At 41.8% G+C, this 24,091-nt stretch overlaps 1 protein-coding gene across 1 annotated transcript; it reads left to right on the top strand.

Annotated features, from left to right (window-relative positions):
• The first annotated feature begins 14,332 nt into the window (after positions 1 to 14,332).
• KLF6 (KLF transcription factor 6) lies at positions 14,333 to 23,151 on the top strand. Its single transcript, XM_075144090.1, has 4 exons — positions 14,333 to 14,831; positions 17,670 to 18,243; positions 19,966 to 20,089; positions 20,514 to 23,151. Exons 1-4 carry the CDS (start codon positions 14,730 to 14,732, stop codon positions 20,563 to 20,565), a joined length of 852 nt encoding a protein of 283 aa, XP_075000191.1. The 5' UTR covers positions 14,333 to 14,729; the 3' UTR covers positions 20,566 to 23,151.
• Positions 23,152 to 24,091: the final 940 nt, after the last annotated feature.

A 24,091-nucleotide genomic window follows, 5' to 3' on the forward strand; every position in this document is an offset into this window, starting at 1 on the left:
TGCTTCCTGCTGGCTAGATAGGAGCTCACTTTCCTCTGTGCACTATATTTCCCAATTCGTGATCATTCTGACTAGAACTTTTTGTAGCATGGGTTTTCTGGATTTATTCCACACACCCAGGTTCTTTTCCCAGCAAAAATACAGTCTAAGATAGGGCACAGTGGTACTAACAGGAAGGTGGGACACAGCTAGCTTACACTGTTGAATAAGAAAGCTCAGAAACATGCAGAGTTCATAAGACTTACTGGCAAACTAAAGCCGATGATATTGAACTGACTTTTAAGCACATGAAATCCTACCTTGCCTCAGTTTTGACGTGATTGTGATCTGAGGTTGTGCATGTCTGGAAAAGGTTAAAATTTCCTTCAATATTGTCTCACCAATGAGCCACAAGTCCATCACCTATCAGAAACTCTGGATGTCAATTAAAAACACAGATCTTTTGCCAGTACAAATAGGATTTCAACTACTAATTCTTGTCTTTCAAGAAAAAAAAAAATAGCATTTTTTCATGAATTCTAAACTTGCCGCTACAGATTATTAACGTTTACTCAATGCTATAAAATGCTATAAAATCATATCACTTATGGAACAGACTTTTATGCTCCAATTCCTCTTCTGATTTGTCTATTTCTTGTTCTGCAGTTTATTTCTTGTTAACCATAAAATGGGGAAAGAACAATCACCATACACAGCTCTTAACAACAATGATGTGTTTCCATTTCTGAAGAGTAAAAGCCTGTGGAGCAGGTACTATAATGGTCATAAATGCACGTTGTGAATCCGTTCAATAAATTCAATACTTTTCTTGTTAAAACTATTGCAACAAAAGATACTTAACTACTAACAGAAGGGAAAGCAGACAACCTTTCTGCACATTTATGAAAGTATTTGTAGTTTTGGTTTGAGGAATGTGACATATTATAGTCCAAAGAGGAAAGCAAATCTTACTTAGAAAAATTAAGCAAATAAAAGAATAAATGAAAAAAAAAAAAGGAATCAGGCCTTTAACAAATATTTGGGGGTTCCCAGAGAGACATTTCCTGAGTTCTTTATGACTATTTGAATCTCACAAAGAATAAGGATGGGAGTCATGGCTGTAAAACTAAAGTTGTATGGGAAATATGACATCCAAGGACACGTGGCAGGTACAGGCAAAATGCCAGTGATGATGCAGAACAGTCACCCTGATCACACCAGCAGTCTTGTTGAAGAGAAGATGCTAGACAATGGAATATCCACTCCCATGAGACAGTCTGAAAGACTAAGGTGTGTTGGAGGTGAGTAAGTGCCAGCTCAGATCTGCCTCCAGCTCCGTTGTCTGAAACTCGTGAAAGGACAATCTTGACTGTCTTTTAAAAACAGCACTGTAAATGACATTAAACTTCCCTTCCTTTTCTGTGTTGTGTAACGCGCAGATGCTGGGCAATCACCACTGGTCCTTGCTTTCTGATAGACCTTGAAAGTGAGAACTGAACTAACAACTCTAGTCGAGTGGTCATTTCAAAAGGCAAAAAGCCTTTTAAAAGGCTGAAATATGTCTGCTACGTATCTTAAAAAGTGAATGCATGCATATTTGTTTCAAATATTGCTTGATGACTAAAGAACATGTGATACCATCGGAATACTAGTTTCTATGCTACAGAAACATAATATTTTGCTCTTAAGAAGCTAAACAATCTTAATATTAAGAGAGTCACATACCTGAGGATTTTTATTATGTAAAGGGTGACACAGGCAATCACAGGAGTGCAGCAAGGGGTAGATATTTGGTCCTGCTCTGAGCTGCAACATGTCAGATGACTGGAAGGGACCTACATAGATATAGAGCCTAAACCCCCATTACCGCAGAAAACCGACAACCATCAATAAAATAACACTAAAGAAACAAATAAGGGATTAGACAAATTCACGGACAACAGGTCTATAAACAGATTTTTTTTAAGGCATTGATACAGCATCTAACATGACTAGCCCAACAATTCTGAATGCTAAGGGAATACAAAGGGAACTGACTGCAGAAAGTGGCTAGGCTCACACACTCTCCCTAACTACAATTATTGCCACTGGGCTTTTGTCCTTATTATTTTACAGGGAGAATGCAAATCTAGTCCTTCGTTACCACAAGTTCTGACGTTGAATTTCTGGCATTTCTGCATAAATTTTATCATGGTTGAAAAGAGAATACTGAACTTGATATACCATTAGCTTGATCCACCAGGACTGCCTTCTTTTCTTATTGCTAATTAATGGGATTTTTGTTCCACTACCCCTACTGCAACACTTAATATACATCCTTGTTCCCAGTCTAAACCAAAAATATAAAACATCCCAGTTTCCAGTCTAGACTTTTCCATAACCACTCTCTATACAACTCTTCTTTTGCCTGTCATGTTTATTAACTAGTTCTTCCTCTGATATTTTTTCCTCTTCATTCAGAGGACAAATACATACCCCTCTCAGCTGTTCGCTCTTTGGCTAAATGAGCATAACCTTTTATTTTCTCTCTCTCACAACAAAAGTTCTCTAGGCCACATGTCACCCTTCTCTGCAACTTTTCACATGCAGAGTATTTTCTAAGCATGGAAGACCACAGTCAGATACAGTATTCCAGACATGATCTAACTCAGGACTTTGCATGTTAGCATCTATCTCTGGAAATGCCTTTTGCACCCACGATTTCATTTACCTTCCTGCTACTGCCTGAAATTCCTCTACTGAACCAGGTGATCCCACGATCAGGTGATCTCATGATGAGTGATTAAATGGCCTATTCGTTCTTCTGTCAAGTCTAACTGATGATCTCCTGCAGTGCAAAATAAATCCTTGGGGTTGGTACATAAGTGCATGACCCTGAATTTCATACTGTTTTTTTCTTTCCATTGATATTACCCCAGCCCTCAAGGCCATTTCTTTTTCTGTGGTATTACAGTACAATCCATCTCTCTATTGACAACATCTCCCAGCTTTGTGCCATCAGTATATTTCATTACTACATTCCTACTTCTTGTGCCAAGGTCAGGAATGGAAATATTAATAAAAATTCTCCATGCAATATCAATTCAAGTATTTTCATGAAGTCGAGGAAAATTAGATCTGTCAGAGTTCCCTCGAGAAAATCTATTGATTTTCTCTTGATAAGAGAAAATCTATTCTCTTATCAGTGAAATGTCTAATTAATGTTAGCCTAATGAAATTTAAATTAGACACCAGAGGAGCCTCTATGGAAGCCAGCAGAAGGATCATAATTCTGTATTTTTAATCTGATTGAGATCCTATTAAAATCTGAAAAGATTCCAAATGATCTCAGAAGGCATACAATATCTAGCATGATGACTGATGACACCTGTAATATTAAAAACAACATCCAACAAATAAATTAAATAAATCCTAAATATTATTTGTCAAGCTTCTTAAAATTCATGATACTGTTCCGAAAGTCAGTCATTTTTTTATATCACAAGTGTGCTAGTGTTGTTGGATTTGGACTTCCAGTTTTTGAGCCCTTGAAAGGCACCTTGGTTGCCACTTTAGGATTTTCTCAAATGTAAAAAGGCAGTGACAGCCTATTTATTTTTCTGGTGGAACTCAGATTTTCACCTATTCACTTGCCTCCAGGAAAAAGGTCTTAAAATTAAAAACAAATATTGTTAAATTTTTTAGAGGTGTGTGAGTGTCAGATGCAGTTAGGCACATGCAGAACTTTTGAGGGGCTAGTGAAAAAGGGCATTTTACAAATAATTAAATATCATGCTGAGAGTTGCTATCATATTGAGTTTTCACAAGAAAAGTCATTTCACAAAGTGATTGTTGCTCTAGAGATTTTATATAAGTGGTCTGTACTATTGCAATTGTACTGAAATAAAAAGACATCCACTAACGATGGATGAAAGAATTACACATATTGTGTATTTATCTCACTCTGTCCTACTTCAGCCTCCTGGTATGAAAATGAATGTTCCATATGTCATTTCAAGACTGAAGCATGGATGATGGATACATGGATGCGTCTCAAGACTGAAAAAAACTAAAGCAACACTGAAATGCTGTAGGAAGTAACTGAATGGATTGGAAAGAACTCTGTTTCAGGTGAAAGTTTGAGATGGGAGGTTTGTGTTTCGGGGCACTATTAGACCCTGGGAGGTACCCTGAGGGTTAAATAACAGTCCCAGCAAAGACCTCTTTCCTTGGTGAGACAAGCACAACCACTTATTCCGGTTGAAAAGGTTGTTGCAGGTATCCTGCCCTTTGGCAACCTGCAGATTAAGCTACTGGTGCTGGGCCCTCTACCTGAAACTACACCAATGACTATTCAGATATAAGAGCTATTGCTGAACGCAGCCGTCTGACAAAGCACGATTTCCTGAAGCCAGCTTGTTACACCTGAGTTTAGTGTTTGCAGCAGCTATTTACTTGTGGCTGATATTCATAGTACTATATTTCAATGGCGTAAGCAGTAGCTAATAAAAAATCATGTTTATTCTGTGTATAGAACTGTTGTTCTGTGGGTGCTCAGACTAGTGCTCTTTTTTAAACACTTTCCACAACACATTTTCAGTAAGAAGTCTTTCACCCGGAAACTATATCCAAAGTCCACATTCATTAACCTTCCAAGCATGCCACAAGGCTCATCTTTTCATCCCACAGGGATTTGGGAAGATTGAAAGCTACTGGATTAAAAAGAATTTTACTTGAGCAAGCAGTGTTTCTATTTCTCAAAAATCTCCAGGAGAGCTTATTTACATTTAATTGCATTTTAAAAAATTTTTTATTTTTGTGTCATTTTAATTTGTGAAGCGGCATCTATAGCACTGTCTGATACTTTACAAATGTACAGAGACACCACATGCTCTGAGTTATAGTTCATGGAGGCAGGGAATTGATGGTATTTTAATTATCTGTACACATGCACCATTGTGTGTTCATGTCTTTAAACACTCAGATAAGAAGTTTTTATTCTCCTTCGAACAAGGAGGCACCTTACAATACCCAACATTTCTGTGCCTCACTTCCCACACTGCTTTCCATGACACTCTGACCAGTTATTCTTTTTCCTTCTACAACTTCTTCTCCCCTGTGATCATGTTTAGGCATATCCCCTTTCAAATTATGAGACTACCTCCCTAAAAAGAAACATGGTCTTTTCAACAGTTGCTGTCTACATCGCTAAAAAATAATACTATAAACATCAGCCAAAAGCTAGAGAGCAATTCCACAATGCTTTGGGCCCAGCAACAGCACGAAGGAGCAAAGGATAGAAACCCCCAAAGCTCATACTTCAGAGGACATTCCCACCATGTAGCAGTAATGAGTCAGAGTGAAGCAAGAGCCAGCTGTTCATCTGGACACAGATACTGCTTGTCAGTTAGCAGGAAGCATTTCCACTGAAGAATCTCACTGCAATGTTAATCCTCCTGCGTAGACAAACTTTCGGTGTTTCAGATCTTCTAGTCTCTAAATTGGGAACACTGCAGCTTCCTTTCACCCTGCTTTGTCTGTCTTATCTTTTTCGAAAGCAGGCTGGTCAGCCAAGAGATTGCCTGTGTGGATGTATCTATCTGTACAGCTTGGATAGTACCATGAGGTCTCCAAGTCAACTCATGAGTCTAGGTGTTCTCCCAAAAACCAAGTATTCAAATGCAGCGACACCGAGGATCCCGACTTTCAGCCAGCGGCAGTGCCGTGCTGGTGAGGCCCTGCGGCAGCAGCGCCTTCCCGCTCCTCCTTTCCCTTCCCGCTGCTACATGGCTTAGCCAAGCTGGGACCCCTCTTAATTCTGGGAAACTGCCATGTTACATCCTCCCCCTAAAGACATCCCTGACATCAGCTATTGACGAAACTGGGAAAAGTGCAGTCATAATTAATATGTTGTATCTTGAAATAGTTAGTGGCAGAAATACACTCTGTAAAGGGACCAATCAGCCCTAATTAAAGTCATGTTTAACAAATCTTTTTGGGATGGGGACTGTCATTTAGTGTGTGTTCTTGCCACGTGTAGCCCAATGGGATTCAGCATTGCTGTTGCATTTAGGAGTTATCACAACATAAACAATGAATAATAATAACTAAGATTTAGAAAACACTTTTTTTTTTTCCTAGTATGACTGCTTCTGTAGGCATCATATTTCTATTCGCTTGACTATTGCATAGTTTGGGTCATCACTGTATAAATGTTTCACTCCATCAGAACAACTCACATGTGCAGGATGGGTGGCTAATTATTTTCATGTGTGTAATGTTTTGGATCAAATTATTTCCACTCATTTTGATGGATTAAGTCTCAGGTGAACAGACCCAAAAAATCAGATAAACTCTTAAAGATCCTGCTGTACTGAAGACATTCTTAACAATGACATTTAGAAAGAATGAGAAAACCCTTCTTACTTCTATTAAAATTAGATTTACAACAGTAGGCATTCTTTAAAACAAAAGTGTGATTTCATATTAAATCAGATGATACCAAAAAGATCAGCTGGTTAAAAATTTTCTCTCTCAAGTTAAAACAACAAGGCAATGTATTTGTTTCAAAGAACACAACTTTGTGTTCTATCTTGCCTCTGAAATCCATGATTTCCAAATGAATGCCAAATGAGATTTTAAAAAATCCCCACATGAATAAATTTCATAAAATGCAAGAGAATGCAAAAGATCGAGAGAGAAAGATTTTGGCTTTTGTGCATGCATATTAACTTCATTGTTTGCCCCTTGAAAATAGCGACTTGCCCGGAGCATTTAAACTCAAAAAGGGCTCATTTAAAGGAAAACATTTTTATTTGGCAAAAATCTTCTAGGACATCTTCTAAAAAATTTCTATGTATTTTTGAAGAAGAAGGGTTAGATACAAATGGCAGGTAAGGAAGACAGAGAACACCACCATAAAAAATGCTAATAGATGATTCCTGCACCAGGTAAAAATCACATAGCATACACCTCCAAAGAAGACAGGCAAACTTTGCTGGAGAAATCTTGAAGAAAGCTGCCTATCTCTTGGCGGGGGGGTGGGGGTGGTGGGGTGGGGTGGGGTGGGGAATCAGGGCGAAAAAGCTTTAAAAGGCTTGTGAAATTGCCAGCAGGAAATGAAATGACCACCACAGATAAGAACTGCATCAGGTTGTAAATGTATAGGAATAGGGTTAACACTTCGGTTGTTATTCAAAAGCAAATGAAAGATGAGCTTATGATAACAAGCTTGGATTAGGACTCAGAAGATCTGAGTTCATTTCTTGGCTCTGCCATAATCTCTTTGTGATTTCGGGCCAAAGCTTACATTTAGCATAGACTGAAGAGAGGAAGTGGCATCCTTTTTGTATAGTTAGGGAACTGAGACCCAGAGATAATACCAGCCAAGGATTCACAATGCTTTATAGGCATTCACATTTCCAATAAATTTCCCTGCAGAGAAAGATGAATGAGAGTTGAGACTATCTTTGTGGGTCTGATCCTTCAATTACCTCTGTGTTTCTGTTTCCTCATTATAGCATTCAGATAGTAAATCCTTTCTCCTGCACTTTGAACAAAGGCTGGTTTTCTGTTGTTTTTTTTTCCTCATCAGGCTGGAATATAAACTCTCAGGAAAAATACTCTTTTTACACAGTCGTTTATATATTTCTTATAATTCCGCAGCCTCATAGTGAGGATCCAAGAAGCTTCCATGAATCAACAAGTAACTAGTTATTATGTGTGTGTATATGTATATATATACCCATTCATCTCAGATACTTACAGAGTAAATATCCTTATTTTATTATTGCTATCATCCTAGTGCACGACAGCAATAATGACAATAATGTGAGTATATTGATGGGGTCTGTCTTGGGGCTCACACAGCAAATAGTAATTTCCCTGATTTCCCAAGCACCAGGCTGAGTTCTGACACTGACTGAGACTAAACCCAGAGCACTTCAGTGGAAACTCAGCATTACTTCATCATAGTCACTTGCTTTTCATTTCCTTTTCCCTGCTGATCTTCCGAAGCTACCCGAGTTACACTGATGTGAATGAGATCTGAATCCTGCCCGTTGGCAACAGTTACTGAAAACAGGAAATGGGATATTTCAAATAACAATAGGTGGGAACACTGAGTAAAGGTTCACTATGTGGTAACGGTGCTGACTCTTTAACGACTATGTTTATTTCTTTGTGTCCTAAAGAAGGTCACAGTTCATTTTGCTCTGGAATACATATGTACGGCCGTATGTATATCAGACATTGTATCTGATTTTGCAGCTTATGTTAATAGCCGGGGGGGGGGAACCAGCACCGACTCCCACTTCTCACAACGAGAGACACAATTAGATCGCTCTCCTGTGCCAAACAAGTCAAGTTGCAAGGGCTGAAAGGTTCATCCCATGCCCTGTTAATAGGAAACATTGTTGCAGCAAGTTAGGCTTTTTTTTTTCCTCCCATGCACCACAGAAAGGGGTACTGTGACATAAGAGAGAAACCCTTTACGAAAGTCACAACCCACGTAATGCACTTCACATAAAGTCAGAGCAGAGGTGTTACAAGTTGGAGAAGATATCCTGGGCCATGTAGTTCATTCCAAGCAAAGGTCTGCCGCTCCTGGCTGAGGCTTCCACACAACTCCTTGTCTAGTCTTGCCGTGACTAATTCCCAGAAAAGGCAGTTTCACAACCACTCCAAGCAAGCCAGCCCTATGTCTAACTGGCATCACTGCTCAGAAATACTTCTTTGCATTCTTCTATGAAAGTTCGCAGTTACAATCTAATTCTGTATACTTTTACTAAGCCTCACAAGCAGCTAGTGAGACACCCTGGCTATTTCTAACGATCATTAGTCCTCCAGTCTCTCGCTCCACAAGATGATTGGTTCGTGTTGGGTTCCTTTTTCACAGCTTCCAAAATTAGTCTGAATTAAGTTTCCCAGCTTAATGTTAAATAATGGTCACTAATTAGCAATGGCAAAAAGGAAGAAATGGTCATATGTAAATGATAACATGCCCAGTGACACAGGCTTTTTTTTTTTCCTTAGCTTAAGCTGCTTTTTTCACCATTAATCATAGCAATTTCTGCTCCTGCACCTGGGGAAGCAGTCAGTAAACTTCCTAAAAGCAGCCAAGTAACTTGGCATCAGACAAGTCCCAGTTGCTCCTATTTGCTACTTCTTATGAGGATGCTTACCCTAAAACCCATCTTTCCTAAAGACACTTTGCAAGTGTGCTTTTCTTTTTATTTATTATTCGTATTTAGAAAGAAAGGCTTGGAAGGTTATCTCTTTTTTTTTTTTTTTTTTTATTATTAAGAATAGAAATTCAGGTCTTCTAAATCATGGAAGATTTTATGCACTGCTAGAAAAGTAGTCATCCTAAAGTTCAGATACCACAAAAATGAAAACTCTTAATTTTTTGAAGATCAATTTTTATTTACCCTGTATAGGACGAGTGCTTTTAAATACTTTAAAAACCCATAAGTGATATTTGCTGTATTAGAAACCATGAAATACCTATTCAATTAGGACTTAATAACTACTAATAATACTCTTGTGTACTATTAAGCGGACTGTTCAACTGAGCCTCTTGTGGAAATAAGGTCTAATTTTTTGCTAATACAGTCACCGAAGAAAAAGCTGAAAGTGAATATATGTTTTGTTCATAAATGTGTCCAGCAGCTAGGCGTCAGGGAGGAAAGAGACCTATTTAAAGCAGAAAGACAATACCGGCATGTGAGGAAACAGGTGAAATAGACTGGTTGCAAATAGGCCGGGAATTAGAGGACCGTCACTCATAATTACAGCACCAAGAGACAGAATCACCTTTCCAGTGCCAGTTATGGAAACGGAAAATGTAATTGCCTTCAAGGTGAGGGTATGCAGACTTAAGGAAGATATTCTATAGTACATCTGCCTGAAAAAGGAATATCTGTCCATACCTTTTGTTCTAATGGTGTTTCTGGGTGCTGATGGGGATCACAGACCAGTTCCCTGAGCGCTACCTTCTCATCGACTGTTTAGGCACGTCTAGGAGTATCAAAGTGAGAAGAGGAGCTTAAAAGCATGAACTCCAAGGCTCCGTAACAGGTAAACGGTAGAAATTACATAGCTCCGGATTTGGTCTGAAGAGTAAAAAAAAAAAAAAAAGCAACCCACAACACCTCTCTTTGACTCAGTTGTGGGTCATTGGTTCATGTTCTGTTCACATTAGCTAATGACAACATTTTTTTCCCTCCATTCTGGTTAATTGTTTACCAGTATTTGTAGGGCAATACAACACCTCTCCTGTTTTCTGTCTGCTGAACAAGTTCAGGTCACATTGACCTAAATTCTTCCTTACTGTATTTTTGTCATTATTTCTTTTTTAATTCTTTTACCTTTCACTCTGTTTTAGGCTAGCTTATGGTCTGAAATGTAATTCTCTAATTCTGCTAGAGTGACAGATCAGGAATCACCCCACTTGCTTACCTACTCATAACAGTTCTATTTATATATCCTCAAAGAGCATTTACTTTATCTGTGGTAGAATCACATTGCATGCTAGTTTTCGATTTAGCAACTTACCACCTCGGAAGCAGATCATTTCAAGTAGTGTTCTCTGCTAACCGACAATGCTTTCATGCACTTGACTCTCTCTCTCTCTCTCTTTTTCCCCAAATAAAGTCCATTTATCCTAATCAAACCACAAGCTATTGATTCCTGCCCATTTCATCTAACCTCCCTGCATCTGGCCGTACACAAACCATTTTCAGGAGGTTTTCTCCTCTTCTTACTCTTACTACACTGACTTACTTACTTACACTGACTACAGTGCAGAGCAAGTTAATGTGTCCTCTAAAAATGCATGAATATTCTAAGAACAGAACAGGTGCTCCCCCTGCCTCATGTGGAGCTCAGCCCACCTGGAAAACACCGTCTGTCGCCCGCTACGCTGGAGAGCAGATTTTCCAGGAACAGTCACCACCCCTGACAAAAGTGGTTACTACGGAGAAGTGGTGGGGCATTTAATGTGGCAATATAGTTTTTCAGACAGAACCTTATTAAAATTAATGAACCAAAAAAAAATTAAAGCACACAGAGCTTTTTTCTCTGCACATATTTGTAAATCAGCAGCCTTAAAGGGGTAAATTGGCTGATTATCTTAAATTGTGGACAGTCCTACTTAAAAGCCATTGTGCAACTCCGCAGGCAGAGCACCGACATTTGGAGTAATCCTATGTAATTTGTACTAATTTTTGCTACTTTTATAAATGACCTAGATCATACAGAGTTAAAAACACACTGAGCATTTACAGGATGGGAAGTAAATCTGTGACTACCTCTACATAATCAAGGGCATACATACTGAAATAGCTGTACGGCAGTCGCAAGAAATTTATCCAAGGAACGCAAGAGCTGTATTCCTTCCCGCCCCGTTAGCACTGCCCATTCAGTACGCATGCTTCGGCGTCCTCCACCACTACCATAAATGAAGAGGGCTCTGCTCTAAATCAGATGGTCTCTGTCTGTGATCGGTACATCTAAATAGAGTGGTTTAGTCCCAAGAGACTGACTGATTTTGGTTTGGGTTTTTTTAAGTTAGAACATGTTTTCATTTAAGATTTTCAAGGTAAATTCCACCCTGGCGCATGATTCAAAAAATCCCAGTAGTATAAAATGGATATTTGAAACTTTACTACCACGTATAGCTTGAAGAAAGCCATTAGGGACTAAATTATATCTTCAAGTATCTCCACTAGTTCATTCTTTCATTTTCTTTCATTTTGGGGCCTATTAAAATTTGTCCTAATGTTTATTATCCTCCATAGACTACAATAAATTCCCTTCAACTCACACGCCATCCCTTCGTTCCACCTGGCTGCTATTAGTGCCAGTAGTTTCCCTTCAGCTTGCGTTCCATGGAACAGTCTCCTAAACCACAGCATGTTATTGACTCACCGTTTCATTTTAATTCCCAGTTAAAAATATACTGGGTAAAAACGCTATGTCGGTTTACTTCACCCTACAGTCTTACCCATTCTTTCTTATCTGGGACTGACCTTTAGTTCTAATGATGCTTTTTGTTACTTAAGATTAAAATTTGTTAATACAGTTGTAACCTAGAACTAACACATTCAGTGACACTTATGTCAATTTTGATAATGGCTTAATCAAAGCCAGCATTTAATCAGGATATAACTTAAACAGCTTTTAGTGCACCATAGTCACATCTGTACCATGGTTTTCTTTGATTTGGTTTATTTTTTCCTACGGCAATAATCTTCTTCACGCTCAACCAATCACAGACTGGCAGAAGCGCAGAAAACCTTACTTGTCAACTAAAAATGCATTTTATTAAAGGACCTTTCTTTTCAATGTTGCATCTCCATCAATTTACATCTGCTATCCCCAGTTGTCCTTCACTGGGAGATGCTGCCCATCTGAAGATAACCGTACAAAATAAGATCCTTATGCTTTAAACCCCACATGGGCACCGTAAATCTCACCCAGTCTCTGACAAGCCCAGGTCTCTTTTACATGAAACACAGCTAAAAAGGGGCAAGTGTAAAATAGGAGTGGACAGTTGCATTCACTGTCACTATGTTTGAAAATAAAATCTTCTCCAAAAAGGGAGCGGGTCAGTTAAATCAACACTAAGGATTTCCAGAGTTATGTTACCAGGTTATATTTGACTGGAGCCCACACCACATTTCAGGCCACAAAATATTTAACCCTACAGAACTAAAAGTAGGCGCAATGAAGGTGTGTAATTCATCTGCTTAAGAAGGCTTTTTTTTTATTTCTGCACTTTTCTTCGGAGGATCTAGATTTGGCCACAAGTAGACACAAACCTATCTGCACTATCCATTGTCCGCAACGCAATTTTGGATATATATTTCTGTTTGGCCACGTGAAGCCAAGTAAAGAATTACTGACTAAACCAAGTGAGCTTAGTTCCCTGGATTTAGATGTTTCGAGTCTTCAGCATTGGCTTCTTTTTCTAAACATAAAATAATGCTCTAATTGACCTTAGGGGGTTTTTTTTATAGACACAGGAAAACCCAACCATGAACACCAGTTTGTTTATGGAATCACCATATTAATAGCTTACGAGGGGCTAGAAGGATGGAAAGTCAGACTGACATTTTCACACCTGCAATGACTAGGTCACAGAAGACAGTAGGCAGAAGAAACAAACATTAAATATTTTAGTTACCATCTGTAGGTAACTAGCAACAGATACAGAGATAAGTGGGGAAATGGAAATAACTGAGTAGAGATTATGATGGAAACATCAGCGGAAAATTAGAAGTCCTTTAATAAAAGAAACACATTAGGAGTGTTTGTTCCATGTGCTGGACATTCCTTTGGAAAGCTAACCACCACATTTTCTTAAATGATATTAAGACATCCATATCATCAACAGGCCTAGTCTTAAAAAAACCCTGGTGCTCTGATATCAACACGCAAATCAGTATCTGTGCTTAGGTTGGAAGCAGGCACCAAAGAATGAACTTTTTTCCTGGAGAAGCACTGTCCAGGCCATGAGCACCCATCCCCAGGGCAGCTGCGTGGCCCCAGCCCCGGGAGGGAAGATCTCCGTGCAGAACCCCATGACGATGATCACCCTGTTCTGCTTCAAGACCCAGCTCCCCCGCTGAAGGGAGGGCCTCGCCCGCCCCGTGGGGGACAAAGAGAAGAAAGTAACTTTCAGCCTTCCTGCTCACTGGGAAAGCACAACCCAGGAGACCCGCAGAGCGTGTGGGTTTTGCCTTGAAGCCCTGTGGGAAGGCGCCACGGGGGTTCATGGTTACCGCCGCAGTGAGACAGGACTCCCCGACACCGCCGAGGGCCCAGCCAGGCGCAGGGCGCGAGGACTGCCGGGCAACCGCGGCAGGAGCGTTCTGCGGAGAGGCCCAGCGCCGCGGGGCAGGTTCCTCCGGCCAGAGAGCCCTGCGCCCCCCCCCCCTCGCCCCCGCCGCCTCACAGCGCGGCGGCCCCGCAGCGCCCTCCGCGCCCGCCGCCGGCAGCGCAGCGCGCGGCCGCCTGCTCCCCTCCCCCGCGCGGCTCCCTCGCGCGCGGCCGCCCCGCGAGCGCACACCTCCCCTTCCGAAAAGGCAGCCGCTTCCCGGCTTTATATACCCTGCTAAAAATAGCCTGCCGCCGAGCTCGCCAATCAGGAGGGGGCGAATTTCGAATCGGGCCAATGGCGGGAGCCGTCACGGCCAGGCTCGGTCACGCCAGGAGGAGCCGCGATGCCTGCCGCGCGGCGATTGGGCGGCTCTGACATCATTGGCACGCGGGGCGCGGAGTGCGTGGCGGAGATTGGGCCGCGGCGGCAGGCAGCGTAATGGGATCACGCGGGGCGGGGGAGGGCGCGGGGGGCGGGGGCGGCGGCGCGGCCGGGCAGAGCTTTGAATAGGGAAGTTTTGCAGGGGGTTACATTTGCAGTCGGCGCCGTGTTTGCAAATATTGGGTCCGCTCCTGCGCAAGTGTCCGCCGCCGGCCGCGGGAGGGGAGAGCCGCCGCGGCCGCCTCGGGAGACGTCCTGCCTTGCTGTGCAATTAAACTTTGCATGAAACTTTGGGTCTTTTTTCCTCCCTAAGCTCCTCAAGGAATTAATAGATATCTGTCTATATATACAATTATTTTTTTTTTTTCTTCTCTGGAGGAAGGGGGGGGGCTTGGAAACTGAGAGCAGAGGTTTGACACCCCCCGCACACACCCCTCAACCCCTGCACATAAAGGAGGCATCTGTATTTTTGGTAACCAGCACTGACTTTGTTGTTGCAACTTGAGACATGGATGTTCTCCCAATGTGCAGCATCTTCCAGGAACTCCAGATTGTGCACGACACGGGTTACTTCTCAGCCTTGCCGTCCCTGGAGGAATATTGGCAACAGGTAAACGAGGATGTCGATGTTGTTGTTGTTGTTGTCGGGGGTTTTTTTAAGCCGTATTAAAGGATGAGCGGATTTAAAAAAAAAAAAAAAAAAAAAGGAGGAAAAAAAAAAAAAGCCCAAGTATCAGCAACGAGTTTGGGGAGGATTAAGCACAAATGTGCAGAGATGTTTTGAAGCAGGTGTTTCGGTTTTAAGTAAGACGGCTTTTTTTGGGGAAGAGTCCCGAGGTGGATGTAAGGAGCTGCGCATCTCCTCTCCTCCACCGGCCGGCCCTGCCTGCCTGCCAGGGGCTGTCAGCCCGGCGGCGGGCCCAGCCGCTCCGCTCCCCGCTCCGCAGCGGCGCGGAGCCCGGCGCTCCGCTCCCGCCTGCTCCACACCGAGTCCTGGCAAAAGTTTTGCGCTTGTACCAGGTCCAAACTCCACAGCTGGGTCTTGTCATCCGAGCTCCCTGCCTTGGCCAAGGGCTGCTTTTCGCCCCTTGCTGTGGGGTTTTTTCTTTTTTTTTTTTCTTTTTTTTTTTTTTTGCTGGCAGTGGTGGGGAAAAAAACCTACAGGAGTGTATGTACACATAGCACACATATCTATGTGTGTGCATATATATATATGTGCATAATGTAGCTGTTTCCCAGTGCAGGGAGCCTTGCAGAGTCCGTGAGTTGTCAGTCATATGACAGCGATCCCCTTGTGCTAATTGCTTTGGTCGGGAAGGAGGAAGAACGGAGGCTCCTTCCCTTTAATGGACATATTTTGTCGCTTTTTTTCTACCTTCCCCCCCCTCCCCTTAATTTGATCCGAACGAGGGGATGGCAGGAGCTGCGGTCGCCGCTGACAGTTTTGCGGTACCCGGGTCCGGGGCCGCCGGCTCCGCTCCCCAGGCGGGCGCTGCTCAGCCCGGTGACCAGACCCAATACCTGCTGGTCCTTCGGAAGGGCGAAGGAGCCTTTCCGAGAAGGTTGCAATGCAAAGTGTTACAATCTTCACATGCTTACTAATTGTATGCGATGCCTTTTTTTTTCCTCTTCTCTCTCCCCTCCCCCCTTTCCCCTTTCAAAGAGGCAGCTTCATAGTACGTGATTGAAATGGAGCTAAGTAGTTTCCTTCAGGCATTTGGGTTTTTGGCGAAGGGCCAGCCCTCGTTCCCAGTAGCCTTCAGAGGCATTTAAACTCGGAGAGAGCTTCACTCCGGTCCCCATTACTAATTACCTAATGAGGAATTTAAATTAGCTGGGAATATGAAAGTTTAACAAGATCTTAATAAATGCATTTTACCTGTTTTCATGAAAAATCAATAAACTATTGTGGCGTCCCTGTCGAAACCTTTTTTGTTTTTGACGTGCATTGCAAACCAGTTACCTAATTATAGACAAATACATAAATACTGTGTGCATCAGTGGGTTTGTTTTTGGGGCTGTTTGGGATTTTTTTCCCCCCTGTTTTTGCCCACGCTCCTAGCCTGGCCAGAACATGTGACCCAGTTTACTTGAGCGGTGCTGGGGGAGAAAGGAGGCTGCTCCCATGGCAGCTCCGCTCTTGGACAGATGGGAAGGGGCTGTGAGGGGAATGTGTGGCATTTGGGATCAGGTTTTGCTCCCGGGCTTGGAAGAGATGATCTTGCTAAAATAAGTAGAGTTTGGTATGGAAACTTGGTGTGTCCATTTTCTGTGTAACGCTTCCATATGGATCGTTTCCTATAGTGGAAAGAATAATCCCAAAACATCAGCTTGTTGCCATAACAGTTCATACCCTTTTTTTTTGTTCTCTGAAAATGGCTAGAAAGTCAGCAGGGTGAATTGAAATTGAAAACCGCAGCTTCACCCATTTAGGGTGGTTTTGTTTTTTGTTTTGTTTCGTTTCATGGAGTAGAGGGGAATGTGGTTGAGGGGGGAAGTTGTCCATGTACTGTTGCATGTATATTTGAACAGAGTACTTTCTTGGCAGATGGTCAGGGTTTTAAAAGGAAGTCTCCTTTGGCATTGCGTGAAAGAAAGAGAGAGATGACTCATACAGTTGCACTCTTGGCCAGTAGATAAAGTTCTTGTTCATTGTGGGACTCCCAGCAGGACCTCAGAGTAATTTCCCGTTTCGCATCCTATAGAATAGGACATTTCTCTTCTGGAACTTTTTTCTCCCCTCTCCTCTGTTGTTGAAGTTCCCCGTGTTCCTCCAAACACGCACGGGAGCAGTTGGAGTTATGTGGCGTGCATGCCAGTGCTCTTGGAAATGACATTCTTTGAAAGTCGAGTGTGCTGCGTTCTCATGCACAGGAAATGGGAGGATGTCTGCTGCTCCATTGATGTCCCCAGAAGACGGACCCGCAGCTCCGCAGCCATGCTGAAATGTGGCTTTGTTTTCTGACACAGCGTTTGGGTTTTAACTGCGTGTCAGAGCACATTGTGTTCAGTTGGGTCCTTTCAGCCTCGTGTTTGTGTGAGAGAGATACAAAACAACTTGAAATTAGACGAGGCACAAGAGCGAAGTGTAATTATTTGTTGTGGTTCTCGATGATCCTTTTCAACGTCAGCCTACTGAAAACACAGATTTTATGATGAGAGTGATGATAATTTGACTGACTCATTAGAATGCTATTTTGGAAACCAAAGCTGACTTGCACCTTCAGCTGTGCGTTTGAACTCCTGCCCAGGTCTCGAAAACCGATTTCTTTTCATCGTAACAGTCACCTAGTTACGGCTGGAGGAGCCTTTAATTTGTTTTGAACCTAGAAACCTCAAATCGAACGTACTACAATCCTGCTTGCTTTTTGAAGTGTAAAATACAATTGAATTTATTTTTAAGCGAGCTTGTAACTTTTCTCTTTTTTCTTCCTTCTCTTTCACCTAGACATGTTTGGAGCTGGAACGGTATCTTCAAAGTGAACCCTGTTATGTTTCTGCATCTGAAATCAAATTTGATAGCCAAGAGGATCTCTGGACCAAAATTATTCTGGCACGTGAGAAAAAGGAGGAATCTGAACTGAAGAACACGTGTGTCCCAAAAGAGGACAATCTTACTAGTCAGAACTTAGAGACCAACAGTTTGAATTCTGACGTGAGCAGTGAATCTTCAGACAGCTCTGAGGAGCTCTCGCCCACGACAAAGTTTACCTCTGACCCTATAAGCGATGTTTTAGCCAGTTCAGGAAACTTGAGTTCGTCTGTCACTTCCACTCCCCCTTCGTCTCCTGAGCTGAGCAAGGAGCCTTCTTCCCAGCTATGGAATTGTACGCCGGGTGAGTTGCATTCACCGGGGAAAATTCGTACCGGTACCGCTGGAAAGACTGCAGAAAAAGGTACACCCGCCAATGGTGACACCTCGCCAGATGGCAGAAGGCGTGTTCACAGGTGTCATTTTAACGGTTGCAGGAAAGTTTACACCAAAAGTTCACATCTGAAAGCACATCAGCGCACTCATACAGGTTAGTAACCCTATGCTTATTAAGAGTTGGCAAGTACTGTAGGGAATACCCCTGACGGTGGTGGTGTAACAGCGTTACACAATCACTGGGTGGGAGCCCAGGTTTGGAGGGATGATGTAATAGTAGTGGAGGCTTACCAGCACGGACGACATCACTTCCTCATTCTCTTCGTAAGCGAGCTGAAGCCAAGATGGTTGGTGGTAGATTAGTCCGCTCTCATAGCAAATAGGAGCCACTTGTCTAAATAGGCGATAGTCAGGAAGCTGCAGCGGCATGTGGTCTTCAGGAGCAAAGGTCTAGGCAAAATAGACACTAGACCTTTGTTGACGTTCATTTCTAAAGCCAAAGCGAGGTGAGACTTTCTTGCAAAAAAAGGAATGTCGTATCCAAAAATCAGCCAGATCACTAAATACTGTAAGAGCTTGTTTTCATGGTTCAGTCTACATCGGGTCTATTCAATCAGACATCCCAAGGCCTTGATTATACAAAGTATAGCTATAGTTGTAAATCATTTAGCAGTTTTGTGTGCCATCGTTACCGGCAAAAATCTTGGAAAGCCACAGTGTGTTGTAGTCCTCCTAACATATCTGCCTAATTGGACTTACAAATATATGATTTACTGTATTATTTCATCCCAAAATGCTGAGCAACAGCATTGTATTGTTATGGAACCTGAACTAAAAATAATAATCCTGTGTGTTATTGGGAAAGAAAGTGAGGAAGATAGACACTTCAGGGCTTTTATAAATATTTTATGGTTGAAGTAGCATGCTGATTTGCTTGTTTGAGCATTATTATTTGACATCTCTTTATGACAGCAGTTAGATATGTAGAGCTGCGCCTTGGCTCAATAATTGTTGCTTAACGTGAGGAATTGGCCTGGTGCTCTTGGTGTACCAATCCAAAGGCCTATACAGGGTTTTTCTCCCCCCCCCCAAGATGTGGAAAGAGAATTCAAGGAAAAGATCCTATTTTGACTCATGAGCTCAGCATTTTGTGGCTTTTATGGGAAGTCTGAGCAAGCTCGGATGCTCCCATTGTCATGCAGAAGTCAGATAAAACAAGATTATTTCAAGAGGAGAGAACAACTTCCACTGAAACCGTGGTGGTTGAGCAGACATAAATAGCTGCCGGCCTCAGAAGTATTGCAGAACTCTTGTCCTGGTGCTGTCTGGCTGAGAAGGTTCCTGTGAATGGAAGTGGTGTTTCTAGAATGCTGAAATAGCAGTGTTCAAAGTGGTGTGCAGGCTTTTCCAAGAATATGTGGCTCAGCAGAAAGGAGGTCGCATGTTATGGAGATGAGTGAGTGACAGAGGACTTTGATGCAATACAGTAGCCTAATTGCATTTTGGAGCCTGGCTGTGCTGTCTTTAATCACCTTTATGAGGTGAATGGTACTTGTTTGGAAGTAAGCCTGCCATTACGGATGAACAGGAATGGTAGAAGGTTGGATTTCTTTGTTTCCCGTGAGCCTGTTTAATCACTTTTTTTTTAAATAAGAATGAAATTATTTGATGTGCTGCTGCAGCAAAATAGTAAAGTAGGAATCGTGGGTGAATTTTGCAAGCCTTCTTTGCCTACATGTTCTGAAGCATTCAGATAGGTTAAATAAAATTGGCTGTCTTTGGGGGGTGGAGGAGGTTTACATAGAAAATGAATGGGATAGCACCTATCTTTCTTTGAATGAGGACATGACTAACGTGTAATCTGCTTTCTTTGTAGGGGAAAAGCCTTACAGATGTTCATGGGAAGGGTGTGAGTGGCGTTTTGCAAGAAGTGATGAATTAACCAGACACTTCAGAAAGCACACTGGTGCCAAGCCTTTTAAATGTAGTCACTGTGACAGGTATGTGACTGAAATGCACCTTTTAAAATCGTTATTTTTAATGCTTGTTGGAAAGTAAGCCTAGGCTGCTTTTCACTTGTGAAGGAATCATTTGGGAACGCAACCGTGTCTGGTATTTTTAAGGGATTATTGTATATTTAGACTGGGAAAAAACCTTCCGTTTTACTAATCTTTGGGATGTGGCTTGTAGCCTGATGTTGCAGATGAGTGTTGAGAAGTCCCTAGTGTTACCGCCCATCTGCAGAGCTCCTGGGTGCCCACAGACACCTTGAGTGCTCCCGTGTATCCAGGGAATGCCAAATCCCTCCTCCACCAGCCGTGTTTTGGAGTAGCAGAGCGCGGGGCGGGGTGCCTCACCCACGCGTACCGCGTCGTGCGTGCCAGCCGCCGTGGGCTAATGCGCAACCTGACTCTTGCCTTGCAGGTGTTTTTCCAGGTCTGACCACCTGGCCCTTCACATGAAGAGACACCTCTGAATGGGTCAAGAGGTGAATCCTGCGGGCTAAGAGGCGTCAAGGTTGAAGAGCCTTGAGCGGAGGGATGCGTGTTCCAGCCAAAGCATGCCATTTTGCACCCTACCCAGTTGCCTCCAGGACCTCACTTCCTTGAAGGTCTTTTGAGGGCTAATAAGTCATGTAAGAAACGGCATAGCAACCGCGGTGCGTGATGTTTGGGGTTTCCTGGACTCATACACTGGTATCTAACCTTCTGAGTGGCTCCTAAGCCTTTGCCGTGAGCATGTGCACTGAGAATGTTAATGATTGGGCGACTGTATGCGATGAGGATCTCTTGATGACTGTATGCTGAGGCACATTTTTTTTCTTGTGGTTGTTTTATAACTGTAAGAGAAAAAAAATAGTCTGAATGTCTTGTATGTGAGGAATATCTTGTGAGATGGGACGACCACCAATCATTTCCAAGGGGTGGGGGGAGGGGTGTCTGCACCTTTTTAGAGGGAAAATGGATAGGGGAAAGGGGGGAATAAAAAGAGTCAGGATGCCAGAATGGAGATGGGGGACCTCCCCGTTCCTGTGTGAGAGGAGCTTTAGGTGTCTGGTGCAGCTATTAAACGTGCAATGTGTCAAGTAGCTTGTTTTACTTGCTACAGAGCTCATTTGTAATCCATTGTATAAGCTGTGTATTTACAAATGTAACACAACTATAACTTTTCATTATAATACAAAGGTTATTGCATGGTTCTGGGGAACTATATGCTTTTCCATTCTTTAATCAGGACTGCAGTTTTGATTCCAGTTAAGAGCAGCTAAAATACAATTGGTCTAATGTTACATAATGTATGGAACATGAATAATTTTTTCTGTTGGGTGGATAAAACCACTATTGGTTAGAAACTGATTTTTCTCATGCAGCTAATTTTTCTCTTATTTATGCCTTGAGGACTAACTTCTGGTTTTCTAGCTGTTAATGCACTGTTGACCTTAATAATGGTGCCTTATGCAAGTGACCTTCTCTTGTAGGGGGTCTTATACAGGGGTATGGGTGATGCATGCTTTATTAAGGCTCTCTTTTCACCTGGCATTGTACTGTATCAAATGTATAATATGAGGGGAAAAAAAGGTTACTTCCAGGGTCCTCCTTCACGAAGACAAATATAGAGAAAAGTCGTTCATGTCAGTACAGTATTTGTTTAACTTAGACAATTTGACTGTGTTACAGTATAATGCATATGCCAATTGAATACCTGACCAGTTCTGCCACCTTGAGACTTTTTTTATATTGACCTTGCACAACAACTGTGTATATACACACCCCAACTGTACTTAATATGTCAAGTTTTCATACATATTAAAGATACAGAAGTATTAAAAGATGTATTTGCTTAAAAGGCACAAGTTTCACATCTATATATCTAGCTATCTGTTGGTCATACAGAAAGAAACTATATTACTTTTTTTTTAAAAGTGGGCAGAAAAATAATTGTGTATGTATATTTGTGTGTACAGTCTGTGTATGTGTGTATATATATAGATAATATATAAATATTTTTTTTAAAAGGAAAAAAATTAGAACACATAGCTAGAAAATGCCACAGCCCATCAAAATATTCCCTCTCCCCCCCGCAATACGGTCATTAAGGAGACAAAGAAATGAAAGATACAGTTAATTAAAATCTAGCATTTTTAGAGGCTTTACCTTTAGCTTAATGGTATGCTAAAGGCTTTGCTGGCATTCAGTCCTTCTCAGACTGCTGACTGTGTTTTGTAGTTATTAGGTTGTCTGGAATAGCGTATCTGTGGCCATTTAAGAATGATATGAACCGAATATTGGCATGCTAAAAGAATATTAGCTGTGTGCAGATGAAGTACACTCGGGTTTTGGCCTTCCAGCTTACTGGAGGACCTGTGAGTGAGCTAGTCGTTGTGGTGGTTGAGCTCTAATTTTACATAGTTCAGCTAAAATAAAGACTGTTTTTTCCTAGAGTAGAAATAGTCTGTCCAAAAGCAGTATTATTTTTTTTTTTTTTAAACCAGCTCACTACAGTTGCTGCAATGAAACACGTGACCTGTTTCTTTTTCTATTTATTATTGGTCTTGCTTACTATGCTAATATTTTGGTATATCTTCCTGGAAATGTATGTAGATAAGTGGTTTAAAAAAAAGTATATGCAAGTGATCTGGTTCTAAGGAACACACAGGCTTAAATCATTCTCATTTCATTTGTGGTTTAAATTGCCTGAAAATGCACTTTTTTTTTCTTCCCCAAAACAAACAAAATTTCCCGGAAAATGGATTTCTATTTAGGGTTGGGTTTTGTTGTGTTTTTAACTCCTTGTTTGCATTATCCTTGGCTTAGCCGTAATTCTTATAAACAAGAAAGTAAACAAAAATGAAAACAAACAAACAAACAAAAAAAACCAACCCCAAACAAAAAAATTAAACTTGCACTGGCTTGTCTCAATTGTGAAATACCATCAGACTTGTGTGGATGGGGTGGGGCTGTGTGCCATATGTCAAATGCCTGTAATTTTCTTAATAAGCAAGTACATTTTGTTCAGGTGATAACTGAGCCTCAATCAAGCTGAAAAATAAAAAAAAATAAAACATTTTTGCTTGAAATTTAAGAAGAAAAAGTTTCTATTAGTGAAATTTCTTTTTTTGTTTTTGAAGCACCCTGTTATCTAAAGAATCTCTTTGTAAGATTTTTGTAAAAATTTTGTTTTACAAGATTTTATTTGAAATTGTTTTTTGCAAGATTGTTATATTTCTGTATGAATGTATTTTTTATTGGAATAACATAAAAAGAAATTCTTATCAGCATCACGTGTCTGGTTTCATCTTTCTCCTCTCTGATGTCCTACACCCAAACGATGTCAAACACTATGTCGATGCTTTGCCTCGAGTCACCTGGTCACAGGTGACCCTGACCTTGGGGTCAGGTCACTTTGTGAAAGACAAGCCCCGATGAAAAAATAATTTTGGCAGTAGGAAACTAAAAGTTCTTCTATATCTGAAAAGCTGTTGTTGACTCATCTTTTGTCTCAGCGGAATAAATAGTTAATGCAATTGTTACTGCAAGACTGCACCTTTATTCCAAGTCGTTTGTTCTGGAGAGATGAATGCATGTAGGATGTGTGGGAAAAGAGATTCAGTGGGCATTTAAAGTGAAGGAAAAAAACAGAAAGGTGATGGCTGGGCTGGAGGCACCTGTCCTTAGCTTTTACTGCAGAGCGTGGGCCTTTGAACTGCCCTGTCGATGGGGAAGCAAGCCCGAAACCTTGAAGGCGCAGTTGTGGGAAGGAATGCAGGGAAGGAACCACGTGAGATCTGCCCGGCCCAGATGCTCAGATCCGAGTCTGGTGTAGGGCTGACCTGACCCACATGCTGGTGGTGACCTTCAACCACCCAAACGCAAGCCTCTGTGAACTGCATTTTTTCAGAGCAATGGCTCTTCAAAGCATACCTGGCATGTATGCTGGCCTGGGACACAGGCAAAACTTGTTTAATGTTGCCTTGTTGCTTCTGCTTCATTTGTGCTGGTGTT

The sequence above is a fragment of the Calonectris borealis genome, chromosome 2 (assembly GCF_964195595.1).
Source record: "Calonectris borealis chromosome 2, bCalBor7.hap1.2, whole genome shotgun sequence".
Lineage (NCBI taxonomy): Eukaryota > Metazoa > Chordata > Aves > Procellariiformes > Procellariidae > Calonectris > Calonectris borealis.

Excerpts from the sequence above, each read along its gene's own strand:
- KLF6 (XM_075144090.1), top strand. The coding sequence starts at position 14,730 with ATGGATGTTCTCCCAATGTGCAGCATCTTCCAGGAACTCCAGATTGTG. Across the intron at positions 18,244-19,965 it reads ACATCAGCGCACTCATACAG|GGGAAAAGCCTTACAGATGT; the intron begins GTTAGTAACCCT and ends CTTTCTTTGTAG. Across the intron at positions 20,090-20,513 it reads AAATGTAGTCACTGTGACAG|GTGTTTTTCCAGGTCTGACC; the intron begins GTATGTGACTGA and ends CTTGCCTTGCAG.